At 39.3% G+C, this 25,837-nt stretch overlaps 1 protein-coding gene across 2 annotated transcripts; it reads right to left on the bottom strand.

Annotated features, from left to right (window-relative positions):
• Positions 1-183: 183 nt before the first annotated feature.
• tango2 (transport and golgi organization 2 homolog (Drosophila)) lies at positions 184-21,944 on the bottom strand. Of its 2 annotated transcripts, none has more exons than XM_029511077.1 (9): positions 21,697-21,944; positions 20,639-20,761; positions 14,220-14,308; positions 12,400-12,519; positions 11,822-11,939; positions 3,446-3,513; positions 3,121-3,274; positions 1,903-2,007; positions 184-1,435 (listed from the first exon to the last, which is right to left on the bottom strand). In XM_029511077.1, the coding sequence occupies exons 2-9, from the start codon at positions 20,692-20,694 to the stop codon at positions 1,315-1,317; spliced, it is 831 nt and encodes a 276-aa protein (XP_029366937.1). In that variant the 5' UTR covers positions 20,695-20,761; positions 21,697-21,944; the 3' UTR covers positions 184-1,314. The 2 variants fall into 2 exon arrangements, with proteins under 2 accessions (XP_029366937.1, XP_029366938.1); XM_029511078.1 differs by having other exon boundaries at positions 3,121-3,271; positions 21,697-21,942.
• Positions 21,945-25,837: the final 3,893 nt, after the last annotated feature.

The following is a 25,837-nucleotide window of genomic DNA, read 5'->3' as shown; positions in this document are numbered from 1 at the left end:
AAATGTATGCTGCATTTGCCATTTGAAAAATGTTTGTTCCATTAAAAAGTGAGCACTTAGTTTTTTTTGGGTTTTCTTGCTGTTGTTTTTAATTTTTCTTTGCAAACATTTAGACATGTGCATGTGGGAAAAAGCAAAATTGTCATGGAGAACATCAACAAAAAATCCAGAAACTTAAGCGGATAGAATGTATTCAGCTATACTTTGTTTTATTCATATTTGCACCTTCACATTGCCAACACAGAAGTAAATGAAAATAAATAAGTGGCATTATAGCACTTTGAACTGTCACAGTAGTTTTAAGTACATGTAAAACAACTTATTCAGATGCAATATTAACTGTGGGTTCCCTAACTCAAGTGACTAATGGTTCAGAATTCTCTCATATTTATGCCACTTTTGGAAAGTGGAGTTTAGACCATACTCTGGTAGTGAATAGCAGTTTCTTGAAATAGAGTAAAATGCATAAAATACCTGAGCTGGTTACTGAAAAACCTGGGCACATAACAGTTTGTTTTGTCAACAACCATTATCTGGCAAGCCAAATATTAATGTTTCGATGTTGCCATGCAGCTATAAAGTTTATTACTCTACCGTGGAAGCAGTCAGAATCAAATGCCTGCACCTATTTGCATTAAACCCTGAAACAGCTGCTGTGACTAACACTGAGGATATAGAACTGCTGTTGACAAGTTATGTGACTGAAGTGTTGTACAGTTACTGTGATCTTAGTGTGATGCACCATTTTTACATTTAAATATATTTTTTAAATTTGTTAAAGCTGATGGATGTGACATGAAATTCTTTCATTCATCTTCTAACACTTATCCGTTTTCAGAACATGGGGGGGTTCCAGTTCACACTGGGCGAGGTCGCCAGTCCATAGCAGAGACACACAGAGACCAACTACCACTCACAGTTGTACTCAGACTTACAGACAATTTAGAGTCACCAGTTAACCTAAACTTCATGTCTTTGGATGGTGGGAGGAAACCCACGCAGGCATGAGGAGAACATGCAGACTTTTTCAAGCCACTCAACCCTGCTGTTTTGTGACTGTTTTATTCAGCAAAATTATATGTGTTCTTTGGCAGTCTTTAAAATTAATACATATGTTTCAAAAGATGCATTTAAACTTTAATTGAAAATAAGAAAAATACATTTCACTGAAGTTAATGGGGCAGCTAGTGCCAACTAACTGATGAAAAAGTGTAGATCAGTCGTCATCATGTTGCAGCTGGAAGTAGGGGAATGGGTGATGACAGAAGGAAAGGTGATGCAGAAGGCACAACTTGGGTTTCTTCAATCATGTGTTCAAGTCTGCAGCTGGAACTGGAAAGAACTGGTATTCCACTTGCTCGTGTCACAATTGAGCATTGTGCGCTCTGTGAAGGTCACGTTCCCCTCAGCATCTATTAAGATTATTGTATTGGTCCTGAATAGGCAGGGGCCAAGGGGACACAAGACAAAGAAACACAGAAATTATAAAATGATTTATAGAAAATGTTTGAAAAACATGAATAATACAGGCAAGTGTGGGAATTTTACAGTGGAAAACTGCTGTAAAATCATTTAACATTCAAAATTTAGCCCAGGTCTTATCAAGAGTGAGCAGCCACTAGCAGAGAGTGCTGTGCAGAATGACACTTTGATGGCTCTGACAAATACTGACCCTCTGACCTTTTGGCTACAGGAGAGTCTCTGTATCCACTAATCCACCATGGCATCACAGAGCAGACAATCCCCTTTCATTTCCTCACAGTGGAGGATTGATTACACAGGGGATTTTTATGTACCAGCAATTCTGTGTTGTCTATGATCCTGCAGTCGAACACAGTCCTGTCAGTTACCTCAGGTGAAGAGAAACAGATCGAGATTTTTGTGTGGTTGGGAGACACTGACCTTGTGCCATAATGAGGTGAGCGAACACACACAGCTGATAGAGCCTGGATCATGGACTTAGTGTAGCCATCACCCTGGCTCTCCTGTGCTGGATCAGGTGTGTTCCTGTTTAATAAACAAAAATTGCACCTCTTTAGGAAGAGACATAGGTTATGATAAATCATTCTCTTTCATACTGTGCAAACAAAAGTCAGCTTTCACAACACGTTATATTCTCAAACCATCACCACCTCCACTGCTACAGATGTATCGCACATTTATTGCAGTCTCTGCAGTCTATTGCAGAACAATGTTGTTTGGAAACTTACCCTAATAAAATCTGTTTGTGAAAATATTTCCTGCCAAAGATGGGATATTAAATGGCCAATTCTTGATTCAATTGTCCAACTGAATATATCTATAGATTTCAAACTGCTCCACAGTAAATTTTTCCTGGCATGAGACATATTTTATATACATATTTTCTATTCTATTGCCTGCAATCGACCAGCTCCCAGTGGGATTAGAGTGTTGTGCAGAGGTCTGGAGGCTTCATGTAGGGGCAAGGCTTGCTGGGTTCACCTATTTCATTCTGTTTTCAGTTCTAAAAGAAAGAGCTCTTTTCTTCAGGCTAAGCTGCAGCTCTGTCCTATCATTCCTATCAGTTAGGAAAGCAAGTTACACAGAATTCTGTTGTATGGATACATAGCTATAAGAACTATTCCGCCACGATTCACTTAAGGAGAGCCAATAAAGCTACAAACATATTAGACCTGATGACTTTATACATGTGTAGGCACAAAGCAACCCATAAGACCTACTTGTTGCTTTTGTACATGGATTAGGGAGCTTTAGAATTGCTGGTAGAAGGATTTTTGTTTCCTCCAGATAGAGGATACACCGGGTACTCACTGGAGAGGTTGCGGGTCTATTACAAGGCTACAACATTGAGACAAATATTTATGCTCATATTCATATTTGGTGCAATCTGGAGTCTTCAATAGACCTAGTGTTCTTGTCTCTGGATTATGGGAAGGCCTACTGGAGTTCCAGGATGGAACCAACCAAAGCACAGGGAGAAGATGCAAGCTCCACATAGAAAGAACCTTCTGGCTTTGAGGGAACAGTGCTAACCACTGAATCACTCTGCTGCCATGCGTCACTGAGTCCCTTTAATTAATCCCAAAAATGTATTTTAAAAATCTGAATTCTAAAGCTGGATGGATGCACATCACTCACATTTCCTCATTATTGAGGACGTTGAGCAGCTCTTGCACCAGCCCATCAGAGGAAAGGGACTGGTCATTGACGACACTGCTGAAGTGGTGTTTGCCTCGTAGCAGTTTCTTCCACGGAGTGTCCAGCAGTGAATTACTCAAGCCATAGATTCCTGCTGAGGAGCACAAGAGGAATGCAGTATACAATATATATACCAGTAAGTGCTGTTAGTGACTTTGCAATATCAGGATAGAAAAATCAGGCTAATATGAACAAGCCTTGGACATGAATAAGTGGTTTATGTGAAATGGAGAGTTTCTACAGCAACCATGTTAAAAACACAAACCTGGTTTTAGAGTGATGGGCTCACAGCTGCCTCTGTTTCCATAGTAACAAACAATGTCTTGTTTAGCTCTGCATTGGGCACAGTGAAATAGAAAATTAGAGAATGCTTTTAGTGATTACACTTATGTCTAATTTTGAAGGCAGTGGCAAGAATCATACTATATCTTTACTCTTGAAATAAATGTAAACAATAATAATGGAAAAATGCGTGCTCTGGGTGACAGAGAATATCAATAGTGCTATTCTTAAATGACTGATTTCATTAGGAGAAAAATGTGAATTAGGAAGGCTGGTTGACGTGTACAATCCAAATGGGAAAATACCATATAACACCATGGTTAATTGCAGCATTTAAATTATATCCTAAATGAACAACTGGGTAACATTAAGGCATCAAAATATAAATTAGCACTGCAAACACCTTTGACAACCACAAAACCATTCAGTTACAGTGTTAGATCTTTCTTTTAAAGTCCCCAGTTAGAAGGAATTTATTCAGCTTGAAAAATCAGACTGACATCAAGGGCATCTGTGACAGCTTTGGTACAGGAGAGTGAATAATAAATTATGGCCAAATCCTTTGAACCAGGAGGGGAATGAATTTTTTTATGTCAATTTTATGACAGCTATACCAGTGTCATCAGTGAATCTGAAATGTGGTGTAACACTGCATCAACATCTAACTTGGAAAGTTTCCCAGTCAAAAGCTAGCAACACAGGAACAGAATATGCTGCTGGGCATGTTGCCCTGCAACAAAATTTACTGGATAGTCATAAAATCGAAAATACAAATCAGGCAAAGGAGACGTGCCTCTGGTCTAGATAATTTCAGCTCGCTTCGGAAATGTTTCCCAAACGACCCATTCCAAAAGATTCCATAAATGATGTTCAAGACTGAAGCAAAGAGTGGATTAATCAATTAATTAGCTGATTGAAAAAATATTAACATTACTTAGGTTTTGCTACTGCAATCAGGTTGTAGTGCTATCCCACATTTCCATGTCACTTTGGAGCAAAGCACCTGCCAATGGAGTAAACATAATGCCACAAACAATGACAGATTTTGAGCAAAAATACTACAATTTAGTAGTTCCAGTCTTTCGTATATATTAGATAGAACTTTATTTAAGCCTGTCTGCTTTCTCTGGTTCATATCATTCATTCAATCATCTTCTACTGCTTATTTGTTTCCGGGTCGCAAGAGGGTGACAGAGACCAACACACTCAGACCTACGGACAATTTACAGTCAACAATGCATGTCTTTGGACGGTGGGAGGAAACCAGAGTGCCTGGAGGGAACCCATGGCAAACACAGGGAGCACATGCAAACTGGCCTTGGAACTGAACCTGCAAACTTCTTGTTGTGGGGCAACAGCACTAATCACTATGCTGCAATGCTGCCCTGTTTTAAATCATTGTAGACATTGTAGATAAAAAATATTTCAGGTTTAATTTATTTCAAGTGTTGGTAGGGCAAAACAAACATCTCATTGGACCGAGGTGCTTTGTGGTTATTTTCTATTGCTCTATAGGCCAAGCAGTTACTTGATATATATGTAAAATTTGTTATGTTGATATGAAATGTGTTACAGATTTTCTGTATTTGTAAACTAAGACTCAAAATCTTTTTTTGGTCATTTGCTTATCTGACCTGAACTTGATTTCGGCTCATTCAATGAGCTGATTGTCTATTTTTTTCCACCAGCTATAATAGAAGCAGAGAATAATCATCTGATAATCATCACCTCAGAGTTATGTGAGAGAAAGTGTATCTTGTCAAGCTTGTATTTCACATTTTAAGATGCAGGTGTTGACTGGACAAATTAAATTTTAATCTAAACTGTTTGCCAAAGAGCTTCTGTGTATATTTCCTTGGGCTGAGTGATTTCTAAAGGCAGGACACTATGTGCCAGAGCAGCTGTAAGATTGACATTACACTATCTCTCTGACAAAAAACAAATCAGAAACCTTAATATTGTAGCCAAGTGCCAACAGTCTGGAAAAAAAAAACCCAATGATTTTCTGTGTTCCAATGGTTACTATGAACAGAGGTACTGGCCAGTGTTGACTTGGCCACCAGCAGTCACCCCTCACACTTGCATGTACACAACAGTTGTTCAATGGGAGCCAGATGGCACCGTAACCCAGGAGGAAATGGAAGCATCAGTTAAGACCCTACCTGTCACTTCATTGGGCGAAGAACATCTGAATCACTCGTTTCATACCATGGCCAGGTACTGTGACCCGAAAGCATGTGAGCACTGTTGTCTATCTATAAATGTACTCGTTTTTTGCAGTGAGCATTACATTGAAGGCAGGGTGGTAACAGGTGGAGGCTTTGTGGAGAGATGGCTCTATTTCTGTCTTTTGGAACTAACTACATTATCGAGAGTCCTATCAGGTGTACTGTTGCTTGATATGGGTTGAGATGATGGAACAGCGGGAGGTCAACACAAATGGACAGAGAGAGAATGATATGGGAAGAGTCAAAAACAGGCTTTTCAGATCTCAGTCAGAGATATAATCAGTATGCTGGCTGAGGAATTTTCTAATGAAAAGTCCTCTGTACTGAGGCTGCAGGGCAGTTTCCCAATTGCCAGCTGTGGTGTAGTTGCCAGGAGATGGTTGGATGAGCTTTCAATGTGATCAGCTCAGAATGTAGATGGAGATGTTGGTGGGGGGCTCCTGGGTAACATCTACCTTCCTCTCTAATCACACACCAATATGCTTGTGCATCTACACATGCAGGCATTGAATGCATGGAAGAGATAAGATAGCATTAATTGGTCAATTTAAAAAAAAAAAAAAAAATCTTCATGCCAGCAAAATGTCTGCCAATGTTGGCATGTGAATATATCCACTGATTCAGAGCAAAACAGCTCAATAACTATTGGGTGGATTGACATGAAATATGGCACATTCACCCATAGGGGTGAACTGTAATAATGGTGGTGATTAACTGAAGTTTCCTATAGCACCATTATAAAGGTCACAATTTCTCCCATGCTTGGTGATTTTAAAAAACATGACATTCCCATGCGCTCCAGATTTACTGTGTTTATCTCTTTTAGCTAATTGCAAACTAAACTTCACTACTCACCATATTTCAGATCCCATGTTAACATTGTCAATAAGAGTAAGATTTAGTGTTAGCATGATGGTAAACTCGGGTCTTGTTACATTGAAATACATACTAAAAGAAACAGACTTAAGGTTTATCATTCCTTCATTCATTCATATTCAACCACTCATTTGTTTGCTGGAGCCAATCCCAGCTCACATTGGGTGAAGTCACCAGTCCATCGCAGCGCCAACACACAGAGGAGGAAATTGGAGTACCCGGAGGAAACAACAGAGGCAATCTTTGCAGACCCAGGAACTGAACCCGCAACCTTGCTGTAGGACAACAGTGCTAACCACTATGCTGCTATGCTGCCAAAGTTAAGGTTTAATGTAAATAATATTGACATAAACTACTCTGACTGGTTTTAGACCATGTTGTTTTATAACTTTATACTTCAACCATTCTTCACTTCACCTCAAGTTTTGAATAATTTTCTTCATAAGATCTGACAGCCGTTCAATGCAGGATTAATGGAAGAAAAATGAGGAGAGTAAGATCTCCTCTTGTACAAAAAGGCATAACCCAATGTTAAAAACTACAGAGCCAGAGTCAACATTATTCAAATTTTTGGGGCGATTTTTGGACATCTGGTATCAATGAACCAGATGTCTAGACGATATTTGAGCTATTTACTGTGAGCAGATACTCAGAGTTTTATTTAGTACACAACCCCATTTCATTTCACAAAGAGTGAATGTGTGCAAGTAACCTCACAAACACCTAGACAAAAAACTATTTCCAATTCTAATATTTTTTTTTTTTTTTTAAATGATGGGAGTTCATCCAGCCCTGATACCCTGGAATATGTGTATCTGCTGCACCGCTATTTTTCTTTTTCAGCTATAGGTTTCTGCCAAGAATTACAACACATGGTTTGAGGTGGTAAGACTGAACCGCTCTCTTAGGTTGTTTTTATTAAATAGCCACACTGCTTGACTGAAAATGCATGGCAGCATTTATTTGCAAGCAAACATCAGAGGAAATATTAATTGAAAAAGATAATCTCTGGGCACTGACTTTAAAGTGGGAGTGACATAAAGCAGGATCAAAAGCCAACGCTATAGTCTGACGAAATGTTTAAGAGGAGAATTTCCGAGATCAAAATTTAAATATACAGCTCTGGAAAAATTAGGAGACCACTGCAAAATTATCAGTTTCTCAGAATTTGCTATTTATAGGTATTGTTTAATTCTATAAACTACTGACAACATTACTCCCAAATTCCAAATAGAAATATTGTCATTTTGAGCCTTTATTTGCAGAAAATGAAAATTTTTCAAAATACAAAAAAAAAAAAAAAAAAAAAAAAGGTCAAAACAACAACGACAAAACAAACAAACAAGTTTATATTCATTTTTAAACAACACATTACAACTATTTTAACTTGGGAAGTGTTCAGAAATCAGTATTTGGTAGAATAACCCTGATTTGCAATCACAACTTTTGTGTGTCTTGGCATGCTTTCCACCAGTCTTTCACATTGCTGTTGGGTGACTTTATGCCATTCCTTACGCAAGAATTGAAGCAGCTCAGCTATGTTTGATGGCTTGTGACCATCCATCTTCTTCCTGATCACATTCCAGAGGTTTTCTATGGGATTCAGGCCCGGAGATTGGGCTGGCCATGACAAGGTCTTGATCTGGTGGTCCTTTATCCACACCTTGATCGACCTAGCTGTGTGGCATGGAGCATTGTCCTGGTGGAAGCACAATCCTCAGAGTTGGGGAACATTGTCAGAGCAGAAGGCAGAAAGTTTTCTTCCAGGATAATCTTCTATGTTGCTTGAGCCATGCGTCGTTCACAAAGACAAATCTGCCCAACTCGAACCTTGCTGAAGCATCCCCAGATCATCACGGATCCTCCACCAAATTTCACAGTGGGCGCAAGACATTGTGGCTTGCAGGCCTCTCCAGGTCTCCGTCAAACCATCAGACATTAGACAGTAGATACCAGGCGTTGGACAAAGCTGGACATTTGATTAATCAGAGATGACTTTACTCCAGTCCTCTATGGTCCAATCCTTATGGTCTTTTGCAAACTTCAGCCTTGCTCTTCTTTGCTTCTCATTGATGAAGGGCTTGCTCATTAATGAAGGGCCTGCCTCTTGGAGCCTGTTTCGCACCGTTCTTGCTGTGCGCTTCACCCCTGCCATTTGCCATTCATTCTGTAGGTCATTTGATGTCATCCTACAGTTCCTGAGTGACATTTGAATGAGATGGCGGTCATCCTGGTCAGTGGAGAGTCGTTTTCAGCCTCTGCCAGACTGTAGCTGTGCTGTTCCCAATGTCTGCTGCTTGACCTTGTTCTTATGAACCGCTATCTTAGATATTTTGAGGATGGAAGCAATCCAATGCTCACTGTATCCCTGCCAGTAAAGCCAGAAGTGAACCCTTCTTTTCTTTTCATTTCTTTTGGCATGGTCAGTAGTTATTTCTTTATTTCAGTTACTTTTGATGTACTACTAGCACTGTTTTTGCCATCAAGTTGGTCCTATTGCAAGAGGATAGTGATGACCACAGCAATGGTTTTTATACATTTTGTTCAGGCGATCACCTCATCATCACCTTATTAGGTAGAAACAGGTGTGCTTGTGTTTGAATTCAACAGACACTGGAATGGAATGAGTGTCATACATGTAGAGATGCTGATTTAGAGATGATGAAAAATTTGCAGTGGTCTTGCAGTGCATTTTTTCCAGAGCTGTACATGTGGTATTAGCTCTACTGGGAGAGGGCTCAGTGCAATGTTTTGGAAATATAACTTTGGGTCAAGGCCAAACTGTTTCTTTCAAAAGCATCTCAAGATCATACACTCTTAAACAGCATTTAACGAAGCTGACAGGAGATGCCAAAAAATAACATATCTTGTCCACCAGAACAACATTATTAATCACATCTCTGGATACAGATAAATGAGAAACCCCCTATCCACCAGATGTGGTTATTGATCTGGAAAGAAACTAGATGCCTTATTTCCTCTAACCTGCTGGCCAGACCCCAGTAAAAATGAATGAGCTGGTAGTGACACTATTCTGTTTATTCAATAGATGCAATCTTGCTTTCTGGTCAGAGTTCTCTATATCTGCAGTGAACATGACTCTTAGATGGATACTCGGGGGCGGGGGGGGCATGCACTGTCATGCACTGGTCAACTTAAAGTAGTTGAACATATCCAAATGCAAATGAAGGTGTTTATTTCACGTCACCTTGTCTAATTACATCTGCACTGCTGCCATTGTTAAGTGCCTTGTTGTAAATCTCTCCCTCCTGCAAGATGTTTTGGAACCAACCATGGCCCCGTCCTTTGTATAAGCACCCATGCCTTGAAGTTGTGCAATTGTGACATGTTAGCATAGTCAAGATTATTATAGGCATGTTGCTGTTGATTAGTTACAATTTTTCAAATCTTTCCTTGCATTGTTCAATTAAAGCTGAACAAGTAGTGTTATAGTGTGTTATAGTGTGTTAACAGTGTGTAAAATTAATAATAAACATTACCATGTCCAGCGAGGAATTGCTGAACAGGTCAATCAATAACCCTAAATTGACCCAAAATGTGAGGCTAAGGACCACTTAATATTACAGCATTTTGTGGGGTTACATTATGGATTCAATTAATTCTATATCAGGGAAGATGATAATGTTAGTGACTCAGTTTCCTTCCAATGAATTTGGGTAAGTTTACACCCTTGCAACTAAACTTTTTAACTGAGATATCTTTAATGTTCGGCACACACTGGGTCTTCACAGTAAAAGGCTGTTTTAAAGTGTTTAAAGTGAAAAACAAAAGCTTGGTTAAGATGGAGAGCAAAGCATAAGCTTTCTCTTGCTGTTCCAAATGTCCGAGCTAAGTACGAAACGAAAATTCTCCTATCCAAGACGAATGCTGCACAATGCTTCAGCATGATGATAACTTAGCTGAATTAATTATATAGACTAAATAGTTTTTTGAACTATTTAGTCTATATAGTCCATAGTTAAGGCATTTTCACAGAATTATGAAAGACAACTTTACTGACAAAGTTTTCAATAATCTTATGGAGTTTTGTCAACAGTGACAAAACATATGTCTTGAATTAAAGAAACAGTATTCAATAAACTACATAATTTTCATTGTAGTGGAAGTAGACAGCGATGACTAGCTGATGTCATAGTGCTTAAAAACAACTAGTGCGATGCCTGTTGGTAGGGGCTTGTGTTAATTCCCTCAGATTTCTTAAGCGCACCATCTGAACAACTTCATGCCTGGCAATGCCCTTCCTTGCAATGCACCAACAAAGTGAGATGAGATGGGCAGTTGTTGAGGAAGTTGAAATATAAACAGACTTCAGACAGACAGAAATTTGTATGTTTCTAGAGAAGCAGTGTTTCTCTCTCTCTCTAAATAAATCTCTTTCAAAAGCTGATCCTGCTTGAGGACATGAGAACACAGAATATACAAATCATGATTTTTTTGTCTTGGAAGTGTGCTGGAGCTGAAGCACCAACCTCTGACTTGTAGAAAGCCAGACCCGTTCCATGCCAGTTGTCTACATAGGTCTCCACCATAGCAGTTACATCAAAATGCACTGAGCCTACTTTGATTTTCTCTCTTCATCTGATCAACAAATGTAGTTGAATCAAGGCATTGAGCCGGATGGAGAGGGAAAAATTCATTAATTGTTCAGATTTTCTTTGCTTTTTAGCTTTTAAACATTAACAGGTGTTAGAACTTTATTGCTGGCTCCTCCAGCTCAAAAGCTGAGATTTCTTTTCTGCCCTGCTTCCTTAGTACAGCAGAGATGAACATGCTACCTTTGAAGCTTTGAAGCTTAAGGTAAGACAGGGCCAGAAAAATAGCATTAAAACCAATCCTTAAAATGTTTTGAACTCTTTGAGTTATGATGTTGGAATCTTTTGTCATTGTCTCTAGTGTGATCACTACAAGATGTCACCTCATGACACCTGCACAATAAAATAAAGAACTTGTCTTACAGTGTGATAGCCTTAGGCGGAGTCTCTGAAATACATTTCATGTTGTCAAATTTATCTCATTAAGGGTTTGACAGCTGTCTGGAAGACAAGGTTCTCTATCTAATTTTCCCCAGAACAGTGGCAGTTGCTGGAGCCAATCCCTGCCACTGTTCTGGGGAGGGAAGGGTACACCCTAAACAGGTTGCCAGTCCATTCGCAGAGCCAAGACATGAGTCTTTTACAACCAAATATTGGTGAAACGACTGACTCATAGTGGATTTCACCACACCTTTAACTCACTTAAAGTCTGCTGTGATGAGGTTGAAGCCGTTATATAGGTGGCCTTCTGTTGATATCTTCTTTAGATAGGAGAAACTGTCCTGATCCTTGTCCATAAGGTAGTTAGACACTAGAAATCCTGCAGAAAATAACAGCAAAAAGAGATGATTCTGACATTTTCTACTTCACAAACCAGTCTGTTTTTTTTTTTTTTTAAAAGATGTGGTATATTAATGACATTTGAACGTGTTAAAAAATGCAATACTGCACTCTTAGAAATTCATTCATTTTCAATCACTTTTTCCATCTCTGGGTCGCGGGGCTGCTGGAGCCAATCTCAGCTCATTCACACCTACGGTCAATTTAGAATCCCCAGTTAACCTAGACCTGTGTCTTTGGACAGTGGGAGGAAACTGGAGTACCCAGAGGAAACCCACGTAGACACGGGGAGAACATGCATGCCACCGTGCTGCCCCACTCTCAGAAATTTTGTGATGAATGACATTTAAATTTACAATGCCATTAAGTATTGCATGACTTAAGATAAATTATAAACTGAATCTTATCAATAGCTATTATGTATTTGTGACTTGGCTCACCTCTTCCCTGCGCATCAGGGTTAGGATGTCCATCCATGTAGTTGGTGATTGCAGCCAACTTTCCCCTTTTGGTGATCCCCAGCCATGATCCTCCTTCTTTACCAAACTCTAAGTCCAGACCTGATTGACCGCAAAAGAAGCAAAATGTTTAAAGAAACCCTAAATTTTTAACGAGGCATTATATTGATTTAAATATCAGTCTCAAAATATCAAAAGAAGGAGACATACACGGCATTTTAACGTAGGAAATAAACTTCCCTAAACTAATAACAAATAATTTATCCCCTTGGATTTATAAGGTTCTGTACATTCATTTACATTCCAAACATTTTAGATATTGAGCTTTATAGGGTTTGCTTTGCACAGAGCACAGCCCGCGCAAGCCTTGTTTTGAGGATAGGAAGTCCAAAAACATATACAGCATAGAACAGAATACCACACATAATGTTAGAAAGTTGTCCCAGATAATGCTCCACTAAAAATAATTCTACGGGGACAAACTGTAATCTTCTATTTTTACAATACCTTGTGCCACATGTTTTCTAGTGCCTCGAAAATTGTTACAGCTTCAACTGAACACTGACACTAATCACATAATTAATCTAATTTATAAAATTTTCTGCATTTGCAACTAACTGAGACAAAATTAGCTTTGAAGCTAAATGCCCTTCTTCTACACACTAAGGGAAGTAACACACACTTCACTTGAGTTAGCCTACATAAAGACAGAGCTGATGAAATACAGATCTTAACAAATGATACAATCTTGAACTTTCACTGATATTATAGTGTTAGAGAATATATATATAGTATTTAAGTATATATATACTGTATATCCTGTCTTGTGAGTACCATAGGGTATAGCTTTGACAATAATTGAATAAAAAACATTCCATCAATAACTTACTTGTTTTCTTCACATATGTCCCTTCTTCACTTGACACAGTAAAGTATTAGTCTACTGTATTTCCAAGTAATCAATTAAGACAGGTCCACTTACACCAGCAGGGACCAAGGGAGCCAAGCGCTTTTATTGCTCTGGGGATGGGATGGAAAGCTAGTCCGATCCCACTGGGAGCTATTGCTTACTTCCCCTCTCGTCATGCTATGTCTCCTTCAGGGCCTTCCTCTACCCCCCACAGCCCTACAGATAAGGCAGAGCCATTTATTCCCGTCAGATCACATAAAAGCAGCCATCAATTAAGGGCCCACTACTGGAGTCCTGACCCCTCTATTACAGAGGGGAGAAGAGACTGATGAAGAGCGGGGCTATCTCTGCATTTCCTCCTTCAGCTGAGAGAAAGGATGATTGATTTCCACTGCTTGGCCATAATATGTATTGGGCATCAGTCAATTAAATGTAGTTTACCACAGGGAAAATGTCCTGTGATGAAGCAGAGGAGTAGAGGATTCAGGGGTGAACGAGACAGATTTTCTTTGATTATTGAAAGGCATTTAGCCTTCAATAAAATGGTAAACTGATGCCACCTCTACAATGGCTTTTTTTCACAATGTCACACAGAGTTTTCAAGGCTCACACATCTTCCAAATGTCTAGATTTTCCACAAGTCCATCTGCGTCAGAATGCCATGCTTTCCATTAACTTTTTGCATAGTTTTATTTACAATTTGGCCAGTATTCCACCAACAGAACTTTACTAGTAATTTAAAGGCAAAATAAATGCTAGGAACAACCAACAGGCATAACCTGCTTTACATTTCCTCATTATTGCCTGTTACAGAGGAAAAAGTCAGAATTTTCAGACCAGTACTCTCTGTTTCACTAATGGCAAAAGGTGAGATGCAAATCTGTTAACTTACCGCTGAGGATGTCACTATTTGTCCCCCAGAAGTCAGCAGCTTTGGATGGTCTGTTGTACAACTCATCTCTGTTAGCAGCCAAAATTAGCCTAAGGGGATGGAAAAGAGTGATTGGAGAGGAAATTTTTGATATTGTTTTTCATTTTGCAAGTCCTATTCATAGCTCTTGGTGTGAAGCACTGAATCTAAAATTAGAAGCTCCCTGTGGTCAGATTAAGTACTTGAGTGTAACTTCTAAATGCAGTGTAATTGACCATCCTCTCTATGACAAGTATGGGTCTTTAGCTACAGTAATATACAAATGAAAAGCTAGATTTCATATCACTGACTCAGTTTATTGAACATAATGTTAAAGGTCAATGTATTATTACTATTCCAAATTATTTTGACAGCTTTTCACAGTGGTTCACAATTCACAACATCATAAAAGGCTAACTTACAGGGAAGGTGGACAACATAGACAGATTTAACAATGTGATAGTGTAACTCTCACACTGACCTATCAGCACTGAGGTTGACTTATGTATGACAATTGTACAAAAAGTAAATTCCTCTTTTTCCCCTCTGATTTAAATGTCCACTTTCATGAACTAAAATATAAAAATACATGTTGTTTTAAACCTAAGACACTGCCACAGAGGAGTCTTGAGTTTGTAATAAGGCTGTCGCCTTCTTGTTTGAACTCAACCAGTAGCAACCTTGTTTGGAAGTGAACGTGCCACTGAGGAGGAGTGTGCTGTAGATCTGAACTGCTGTGTACTCTAATCTTAATTCTCAGGCATGCCTGGGTTTCTGGTCGTCTCTGAAAGTGACACAGTAGACACATTCTAATACATATTCAGCTTTATTGTGTACTTGCCTCAAACTGAGACTATCATTTAAAAAAATAAACGTCATGTTGTACTGAATAAAACTTGGATCTAACAAATTCCCCGCTGACTTCACTTTTCAGCCCCCGAGTCTATTTCTATTTTTAAATACAGTCTATGATTAAACTACAGGACCTTTTTTCCATTGGTGTGAAAACAGATACTTACCAACATTATTGCTTCTTATTTTAAGAAAAGGTTTATGCAGAGCGTTAAAACTGAATATTGTATTTTTGCTGAAAGCTGTGGCTGATTTAGCTGAATCATGTCATTTATTTCTCATTTAGCAAGGCTGGTGGTGCCTATCTCATATAGGTATTCTCTGCAGGTGGTTTGCCTAATTCAATTTTTTTTTTTTTTTGCCAAGGCAAAGCTACAACACAAACATTTACTGCTACAAGCAATAACAGCGAGAACAGGAGTGTGATCTGATTTAAAAAAAAAATATCACCTAGAACGTGACTCTGCAGTCTGATATGTGCTGCCTGTCAGTCAAGCACCACGCTACACTATGGCAAGCATAATTACTCAGGGTGTCAATGACTAATTATGCCTTTCACGGCTACAAACTGCCTTGTGACTGGCATCTAATGCAACCATTACTTCCCTAATGCCTTTATGATTAGGTCATTAAGTTATTGAGCAAGGAAAAGTAATGTCAGCGATTGGCTGTTTATGCTCACATAGAATCTGTTGGTCAATATTCACAAGGTGACACATTCGCACAGAAGCCTTCATGCAGCTCATTTCCTATTCTCCAGGTATGAAACACAAAAACAACTCTTCCCATTGCTGAGAGGAAAGGATGACCTCTTGCTATTGGGCCATGTGCATTTTATAATTTACCATCAGCAGATGATGTACTTGTGTAGTCTACAAGTTGCCAATATAACTAATTGTAGTGCATTTATAGAATTAGCGTGAAGGTCAGTGAGATATAGATTTAAATGCTGTAGAGAGGCATTTAAACCTGCTTTGGGCAAATTTCACATGCCAGCGGAAGGGCAAATTAAATTTATTGACCTCTACAACGGCTGTCCATTTTTTCTGAGCATGGTCACCCTATTAATCTTTTAGAATGGGAGTGTGGCTCCTGTGTGAGAGCCAACAGATAAACCAAACTGACCTAATAGGGGGTCGACCTCTGTGCATCAAAGGCTAATGACAGCCTTTTCCCATGGCACTGTGTGAGCCCCTTCTGCTTCTGAAAACAAAGCTAGCACTAATGATGCTGCACAAAAAGGAGCATCTGCTATTGAATCCTACAGGGAAAATGACATGTGAGCTGCTCAGGCCATGGTGACAGTCAGCCAGCTGCATCATGGAGATGGGGATGATAAACAGCAGAGAGGTATCCAAGCTTTTTGTGTCAGCAAAGAACTCTGATTTTTACTTTAACAATTCAGTTTGTGGACATGGCAGCAGATGTGGTACCTTTGTTGAGGATTTGTATATTCAAGGGTATTGATAAGCCCCATGTGATCATTTCATATAATTTTGGTGAACCTCTGACCTTTCATCTTGTATCAATGTTTAATGTCCAATTGATGACTGATTTGTTCTGGGATGTGGCATAGTAGAATATACAGCTATGAGCCTATGAAATCAGATTAGATTATATTCAACTTTATTGTCATTGTGCAGAGTGCACATACAAAGCCAATGAACAGCAGTTAGCATCTAACCAGAAGTGGAAAGGAATTGTATTATTTACAGAGAAGTGCAGGTGTCAGTGATTCCTACAACATAAATATGCTATAGCTTACAATATGTATAATATTGTTGGCAGTGAGCAGTGTATATCCAGATCAGTATGTGTGTGTGTATATATATATATATATATATATATATATTTAGATTAATTATTTTATATACAGATTGCAGAGTGTATATGTAGGGACTGTATGTACAGTATAGACAGTATGTACAAAAGGTTGTATGTACATCATAAGTAATGGACAGCAGGAGAGAAACAGTCAGCAGTGCAAATATAGATATAAAAGTACAGAAGAGTGCATTGATGATGCTATGCTTAGTGCAATAATGCTTAGAGCTTTGGTGTAGAGTTGAGCAGGGTCACAGCCTCATGAAAGAAACCGTTTCTGAGCCTGCTGGTTTGGCAGTGGAGGCTCCTGTAACACCTACTGGATGGGAGGAGGGTAAATAGTCTATAGCTGAGGTGTAGACTGCTCCTTGATGATGCTATTTGCCCAGCCTAGGCAGTTATTACTTTAGATGTTCTCTATGGTGAGCAGTTGGGTGCTGGTGATCCGTTGGGCCGTTTTCACCACCTGCTGGAGTGCCTTGTGATCTGCTGCAGAGCAATTGCCATACCAAACTGTTTTACAGCTGGTGAGTATGCTCTCTATGGTTCAGCCGTAAAAGTCCACCAGTATCCTGGAACACAGGTGAGCTTTCTTCAGGCTCCGCAGGAAGTAAGTAGTATTGTGTGTCGAGATTAATGGTCTTTTCCTCTAGAGGGACCATTGTTAGATTATATACAGACTTTCCCCAGCTATGTGCAAAATGTAACTAACTTGTAGCAGTAGAGAAACCATGGGGGGTCACCAAAGTCAGTCAAAGTCTTGTCATTGTCAGGATTTTGTGAATGTAAACAAAGCTGGACATTATTTTGTGTTAATCCAACCAATAGGTCAGTCTGAACAAATGTGAAACTATTGCCCTCCATAGAGCCATGTGCAACTAAAAATATTAAAACCTAATTGGAATCATAGGTATGGGTCAGAATGCTGAACACATTCATGCTCCCAAGAGGATGAAGTCTTTATCATTTGAACACCATGAGGTTTTCCTCTTGTGCCAGGGTATAAATGTCAAATTGCTAATAACATTTGTTCATCGTTTAATCTGCAGAATACCAGTTGCACTGTCCACTAACTGTGTCAATCACTTTCATCTTGCTGGATGCAAAAAACATTGCAGCCTCTTGGGACTTTAAGTAGAACATATCTAAGTGCCATTGATTAGCCTAAAGAGGTGCAGTAATTACTGGCTATAGGCCATTGCTGGTTGGTTGGTTGGTTGGAGCATGGGTCTCACTCCCGAGCAGATGAAAATGATGAAAGTGGCGGCTTGAAATTGAGAAGCACAAATTTCAGCATATGGGTAACCATAAAGTCTAACCCTAACCCTAACCCTCTGAACATGAACCCATACAACCCAAAGACATATAGTCCTGTCATTTTGTGTTGTGGGAGTATGATAATTGCATATAAGTAGCTTGAATCTTGCCTTTAGTTCGGTTTAGTCTAATTATCTTGCACATTTATTTACACATTACTGCAGCACATGAAAACTACTTCTGTAACTATAAATAGCACTGATGAAACTGTATTAAAGCCTAGTACGTTTCACCTTTCCCAAGGTTTAGGCCTGAGTCAGTGCTCATAAAACACCTCTGATGTGATCTCCTTAGGCGGGGTCAGTCTTCCTGCGGGAAGGACAGAGGTGGACTATAGCTAGATAGAGAGCTCAGTCTCAAGCTCTGAGCAGGATTATAATAAGCTGGACTTCACGTCACACTGCATTTCACTTTAACTGCTTGTACAGCACTGGCCTGTACTGTCCACTGAAAGAAGTTGGCATTTGCTGCTGTGTTGGGCCACAACCAATTCAAGGAAGGGACAAGACAACATTTGCCTTGTTCCACAGACAAAGCACAGGCCTTTGAACTCAGCCCCCCCACAATGCTCCTTTTTTCACATCTTTGTGAGAAGACACAACACAAACTGTAAGTCCAGCTGCTATTGGTCACTGTATAGCATGCAATCCAGGTCTACAAAAACCTCTGTTTTTGTTCCTTCTCTTCTCTCGCGTTATTCATGCCCTCTTAGGCTCATCTCTCTTGGTTCCTGGATCCTCTGAGGCCTTCCTTGAATGAGATGTCCTCACTCTGAAGTTGGCCCTGATCTCCTTTGAAACTCTTCGCTCTTTCCATGGTAGCAATTCAAGGTCCTACCTAAAGGACAAGCTGAATGCCAACAAACTCGTTGCAACATCTCTGTGCTTTTTCCTGCAAGCACTGAGGCTCAAGTTAGCATCAACTGCTAACTTAACTGCAACACCAGCAATACAACCGACTTAAGAAACTAAGGAGGAATTCAACCACTCAGACCTGCAGCTCAGGACTCTGGGCACTGGACCTGGACAAAGCACAAAGGACAGTTTCTTGTCCAAGAATTGGGTGATGTTCACTGGGCCAACCAGCTGGCCAAGCACAGTTAAGAAAAGGGCTGTTACGTTTGCACACAAATGCAAATTTGATTACTCTCTCTGTTAGGCTTTCTTGTATGTGTTTAGGTTGTTGGTCAGCCACGCCAGGAGTTGATGCTGATTGTTGTATGTTCACACATGCTTCAGCACATCATTCACCCTGCATGCAACTAACCCTCCCCCTTTTTACATATATAGCCCATATGAGAATATTACCTGGTTGTTTGTTAGTTACTCAATAGTAAATGTTCTTAAACACAACCCCTGGTCTATCTGATGTTGCACAGGAAGGAATGTTGTCAACCTCTTCTCTGCCGAACTATGAATGCTTCTACTATAGTAGGGTAGTTTTGAAGTTAATTATAGTCAGAGATCCAAATTAATAGCAGTTTGTGAGACTGAATTGGTGATATGTTATTGTTTCCCTTTTTAAAGTGGTGCCCAGAGGTTAACTTTTAATATTAATTTAAGTTACCACTTAACATTAATAATTTTATTATTAATAGCTCTGTTAATTTTTGATAGCCAATCACCAATGATGAATAGTTCTGGAAATTCCTAAATGTTCTACAGCTACTATAGCTGCTTGTTCCAACACAACATTGAAATAATATGACACAAAGTCTGAATGAAAGATTAAATAAATTGCCAAATGAAATATATATATATATATATATATATATATATATTTTTTTTTTTTTTTTTTTTTAAGAAAAATCGCTTTGTTTATTAAGATGGCCCAAACAGTGGGTAATTCAGAGATTTGAAGGTGAATGTAACCATACTGTATTACCAAGATCAAAAGTGAAAGAACAATATGATATTTAACCCTTACCTTTGTGTTTTTCCACTTCAGATCCGTGGGGGAGACAGAGCGATTTGGTTGTATTTAAGGACACCAGAGTCCAATTCCTCTCTCAGGCATAACTTACATATCTTACATCAACTTAGGAGCCCTAAGCTCTTTGCGTTTTGTACTTAAAGATACCAAGATATTGGTTTAGACTTTTAAATTGCAACATTTTGGTGTAATGTATACTAATGTGTACCAGTGAACCTTTACCTCTGTCAGGTAAAGCAAGTCATCTTGTTTGTTCAAGAACATAAGTATTAGTAAGGTGTATAACTCTACAGCTACTTTACTTCTGCAAATGTGTCTGCAAATTAAAATCCATTTCATGATACTTCTGGTGCATAATCTATGTGAAATGAAGTCATGCATTAATTTTCCCTTATAAGTCCTCACAATGTTCTACTGCTGACATTATGTGAAGCACAATTTGTGTCAATATGTAATAAAAGGATTATTTGCTCTACCTGTAGGCACTTTTGGAGGCTGGCCGGGGGTCAAACTTGAAGAATATTATGCACATGGATGTTGGGGGGATTGATGACTGGTTTCTCACTCAGTCCACATCTGCCTTCAAATCGTAGTCAGGTCTGACAAAGAAAGGCAATCAAACAAAGAGTAAGCAGTTTTGTTTTCTCTTGATATAGATAAATGCAGTATGTAGCAGAATGATGGGTGTGTAGTGATTGTAGAGATGATATTTTTTTTAACCAAGATTATGACCCTGGGAAGGCTAAGGTTCATCTTACATTAGACATATTGAGATAACAGCTGCATAAAATGTTCCTTGTGGAGCACATAGCAGGAAGAATAAGACTTGGTAATGATGCATATATTTAGGATACATTTGCTTTCAGAAGCGAATATTCTTCAAGCAGTAATCTCTTTAATATTAACGCACTTTGAAATATAACAAACAAATAAGCCCAGGTGGACTTATTTGCATATACTTATATTTATATCTAGATTTTGTTTATTGTCTGCTCTGAGAGAAATGCTATTTCGATTCTCTGTATGTCGTGTACATACTGTAGCATTGACAATAACGCTGACATTGACATGTTTAAAATAAAAAGTGTTAACTGCAATTAGTGCCAAGGGAGGGAAATAAGTGGAAGTTCAGCGGCTCCTCCACTGCTCACAGTGTTATTTAGTAATATGTCAAGAACACTGAAGATTGTGATTCATCGATTCAGGTCATACGTTCTCGGTGTAATAGCACTGCTTTACACAATTAAGTAGCATTGTGACAGGCTATTAATAGTCGCTAGCTAACCTGCACAGCAGCAAAGCCATGTTTGTTGTGTTTACGGTCGCGAACACAGAAGTGCTGCATCGCTGACCAAAAAGTGTTCAAGCAACATTTTGTCAAACTGAACTGGTTCAGCCTCGACAGGTAAACTAGTCTCAGCATAAATTGGTAACCTTATCCACAACTAGCTAGCGTTAGCATCGGCACAGTCAACGTAACGACGAGACAGACAGACAGACAGAGAGACAGACCAAGCAAACTTTACACACCTACCTAAACTTAGCTACGCGTCACACTAGACTTCACACAACATTTGTTGAGATAAGTGTTTGGCGGCCGACTCCTGCGCTGTTTACTGGGGTGTGTGGCGGCTAACTGAAGTCTCTGTCCCTTATCAGCCACTGTTGACAACTAAAAGGAAACGCTGACACAGAGTGGCCTCGATTTGTGTTTCCGGTCGCTTCAGAAAACTGCACAGCAGACGCGAGGATTTATTTTCTGCTCGCTGGTCCAAACCCGCCCATTCGAGCACTTCATATACTTAAAACGAGTGCACTTCCAACAGACCAAACTGACAGCGCACGGGAATATCTAAAGTCATAGTTGTCTGGAATATTCAAAATAAAAGCATTCATCTGATAAACGTTTGTATTATCATTCGTGATAGGGCCCTTAGATATGCTTGTTGAGACCCGAAGACAACTGGAGCACAAAGTCTTTCCTTTATGTTCTTTGGCGTGAGGACAATATTAATGCAATGTATACATAATAGGAAAGCTTTTGATTATACTGATAGTGTGACTCAACTCTTGTTCGCAGCATTAATTAGCTGTGAAAAATCAGTGCTGTATAGTTACAGCTTGACCCGAGAATCATAAATGAATAAATGCAATTACTGCTTCGAATGATGTCCCTCTGTTATCTTTTTCTATAAAGTCAAACCAATTACTGTATCGCTTAACCACTTTGTTCACACGTACAGACTGTGGTCGCGCTACAAAGACTTTTACTTTGAAAAATGATTTACCGTATGTTTCCTTTACATTTTTGCTTCACCCGGCTCAACACAAGTACATCATTAAAACAATAGTGCCGAATCTAGGCAAATGTAAGGGGGGGGGGGGGGGGTGAAGAAATAAAATCTGCTATTGTAATGGAACGGTTTCATACAAATGGATGTCTGATGATTTTTATAATTAAATTTGCGGTTGCACAAACATGTTTTTATGGTAAGATTTACAGTAATTGAAGGCCTGTTAACCAAATCCGACAGTGTAAAGTCATTACGGAAGTGGGCCAATTAATTGATATGTGTGCAGATGGACTGGCAAATAATCAATCGCCGGTTCGCTCGGAAACTGCGCGAGCGATGATGGGGCGGGGACACTTGGTGTGACCGACAGCATCCAGCACTGTTGTGGATGAGAGGGATAAAGCCTGCGCTGCCTTTCACACAATAGTGCGGCGCAGTCACTAATTAGTAATAATTAACTAATAATAGCTCATCCGGTAACTTTTCATTCCGTGACGATAACCCCGGTTTGCGCGTGGCGCGTTGCTGAAAGGAGCGCGAGCAGCAACCCGACGACTCCAACTGAAGCTTTGGGGGGTTTGTAGTAACAGTAGTATCCCTGCAGCAGCCAAGTTGCATGCAGAATAGCGTTATCCAGTCGGGGACTCGGACTACAGTTCATCACACCGGGGAATCACTTCGCCTACGAGAACAAGGTGGAACAAAAGAAACAGGTAATTTCAATGCAGCACTCTCCTTTCTCTCTGGAATCCATGTGGATTGAATTATCATGCGACGCCAAGTTTGATCCTGTGCCATTACAACTCGGGGAGGAGGAGGAGGAGGAGGGTGTGACAAAAAAATGTAATATCAATAATATTAAAACAGCAGATGTAAAAATTGACCACGGAAAAGCGGAAAATAAACCATCGACTTTTTCCAGATGAATGAGCAGGTGCTCAGATGAATCATATCGATTAGCATACACAGACGCGGTATGTTGAAGCCCCCTTTTTAAATCACGTTTTTGTGAAATAGTCGGTGCTTTTAATGTGCTGCGAAAGAAGGAGACGTATTTAATGCTGCTTCCGAGTTTATTCCACCAACGATCACCTGATAAAATACATAACGTGCGTGTGTATTGGTGTGTTGTTGTGAGCACTTGTCCGTAATGGATGCAGGCGAAGGCACCGAGCGCCAGCCGCAACGAGCTGTCAATCATCTCATCCTTACTAGCCCATTGTTTTGCCCCTCCTGTTTGTGAGTGTTGCCATGGAGAGGCTTCCGGTTCCTCTCGTCTAATTACCTTATTTGGAGAATGGGCGGCTGTCACCTCCTGGACTGATAGCGGTCCTGGAATAATAGTGCTGCGTTCATGTCCCATGTGAGTAGCCGCCAGATTGAATGACTGTTTCAAAACAACCTGAGCTCAAGCCATTAATAAGCCCCAAATGAAGTTCTTGGTAGGTTTTGATTAGTGCTGGTCAGCGTTTTCACATCAAGCTGGGAACTTATGGCATCAGTGAGTGATTAGATATTTTGAGCAAGTAATGTTGAGCATGTGCAATTAATTTTGATTTCTTTATGCAGTGTGAATCGTTCAAAAACATTTAATTTGAAACTCTCACACTGCTTAAGAGGCTCCGGTTATAGATGCACTGTTCATGTAACCAGTGTGTAAAGTCGTGTCCACATGTTTGTCTTCACTTTTGTCAGCACATGTAGCAGGTTAGATCTTGTTGCCTTGGAAAAATGTGTAGAAAAAATTGTAGAGTGCAAATACAGTTTTATAGTGGTACTTTATATACTCATTTTGTCACAACCTGCCCCGTAGGGGACCACGACAAAGTAGTTTAAATATTTTTCTATAAAACAAATATATCAAAAAAGTTGTGATGTTTAGTGTTGTAGCAAATATATGTGTGTGTTTGTGCAAACAATTGGCATGGCACGTTGTAAAATACAGAACAAAGCAGATAAAGTGAAACCAGATAAGGGTTGCAGGTGCAGGGAATGAAAGAGAGATCCACTGGGGAGCACCCTGGGGTGTAGTTTGTTCTGGATTTTATCTGCCATTTCAATCAGGGCCTTCACAATTTTAAAGCACTACATAATATAGTCATTTAATGGAGAAAAATATGACTGCAAAACCACTTTTAAATCAGAGACTAATGTGAAGGATTTTCACTGTCAGAGCAATGCCAAATTCACATTTTTTACTTCTTTATTGGATGTGTCTTTGATTGTTTTTTTTTTTCTTTCAGCATTGTCAAAAAACAGGTAAATGCAGAACATTACCCTGCTCAAAATGTCAGAATTTACCAAATTCAGGTTTGGCCATTACAGATTAAATATCTACTTTTGATACATTGTAAAAGTTTAAAGAGCTTGCTCACCTAGGGGATCAATTGAATTTGTAGATGGATCATTTGAAAAACAAAATATTTCCATCTGAAATACCTTGCAGTCTCTGGACAGGGCGAGAATCTCCATGGCACCTGTGACTGTGCTGAGCAATGAAAAGTGCTGAAGAACTGGGGCAAACAGTAAGACTTTCCATGAATGCTAATGCTTAAAAAAAAATCTAATTATGTCTGTTTCCTGATATTTCTATCTGATGGTGAAATATAGCAGCCCTTTTGTGCTTTTTGCCTTATAGAGCACAGTTTTTAGAGTCCACTTGCATAATCCGCAGTTAACAGGATAATTAATGACCAACAAAAGAAAGCTCACTGCAGAAAGCACATACATTTTATGTTTTTTTATCCAAGAGAATTTTTGTGTCTAAATGCATAATGGCTCACAATAGCTGGTATTTATTTTCTGATGAAAAGAGAGAAATCCACCAGTATATTTAACTTTGACTGTCTTTTTGTCCACGGAACAAAAACTTCTCTTCCTAAGGTTAAAACACCATTTTACTAATGGACTTGAAATGACCTCACATCACCTTTAATTTAAAATTCAGTTCATGTACTATGGCACTAATTTATTAGGAAGGTGCTGGTAAAGAAAGATGTGGGATTCCTAATCTAAACTCTACAGCATGGTGGCGTTTTGGATGTAGATGTTCGTAGCTGTTAGAGCCGATGGATCACTCCAGTCTGCAGGAGCTAAATAGATATGACATTAACTGAAAATGAATCCCAGGTTTAAACATAACACTTTCACATAGATCCATCCATGCATCCATCAATCCATTCTCTAGACTGTTTATTCGTGGCTGTGTTCGCCGATATTGACTGATCTCTTACACCTGTGTGACAATTTTCCCTGACTATATCAGTGGGACATGTAAAACAAGCTGTTGAAAAGCAACAAGTGGCCACTATTTTGTATCATTATTTATGTGGGAATATCGATGTGATTTACAAAAAGCAAACAAAAAAAAAAGGGAGTGTA

The sequence above is a fragment of the Echeneis naucrates genome, chromosome 9 (assembly GCF_900963305.1).
Source record: "Echeneis naucrates chromosome 9, fEcheNa1.1, whole genome shotgun sequence".
NCBI lineage: Eukaryota > Metazoa > Chordata > Actinopteri > Carangiformes > Echeneidae > Echeneis > Echeneis naucrates.
This window is presented reverse-complemented; position numbering and strand designations above follow the sequence as displayed.

Coding starts and splice junctions, on each gene's coding strand:
- tango2 (XM_029511077.1), bottom strand. CDS start 20,694: ATGTGCATAATATTCTTCAAGTTTGACCCCCGGCCAGCCTCCAAAAGT. Junction 3,514..11,821: donor CTCATCACAGCAGACTTTAA/GTGAGTTAAAGG, acceptor TGCCCAATGCAG/AGCTAAACAAGACATTGTTT. Junction 1,436..1,902: donor TCACCTCATTATGGCACAAG/GTCAGTGTCTCC, acceptor CTGCCTATTCAG/GACCAATACAATAATCTTAA.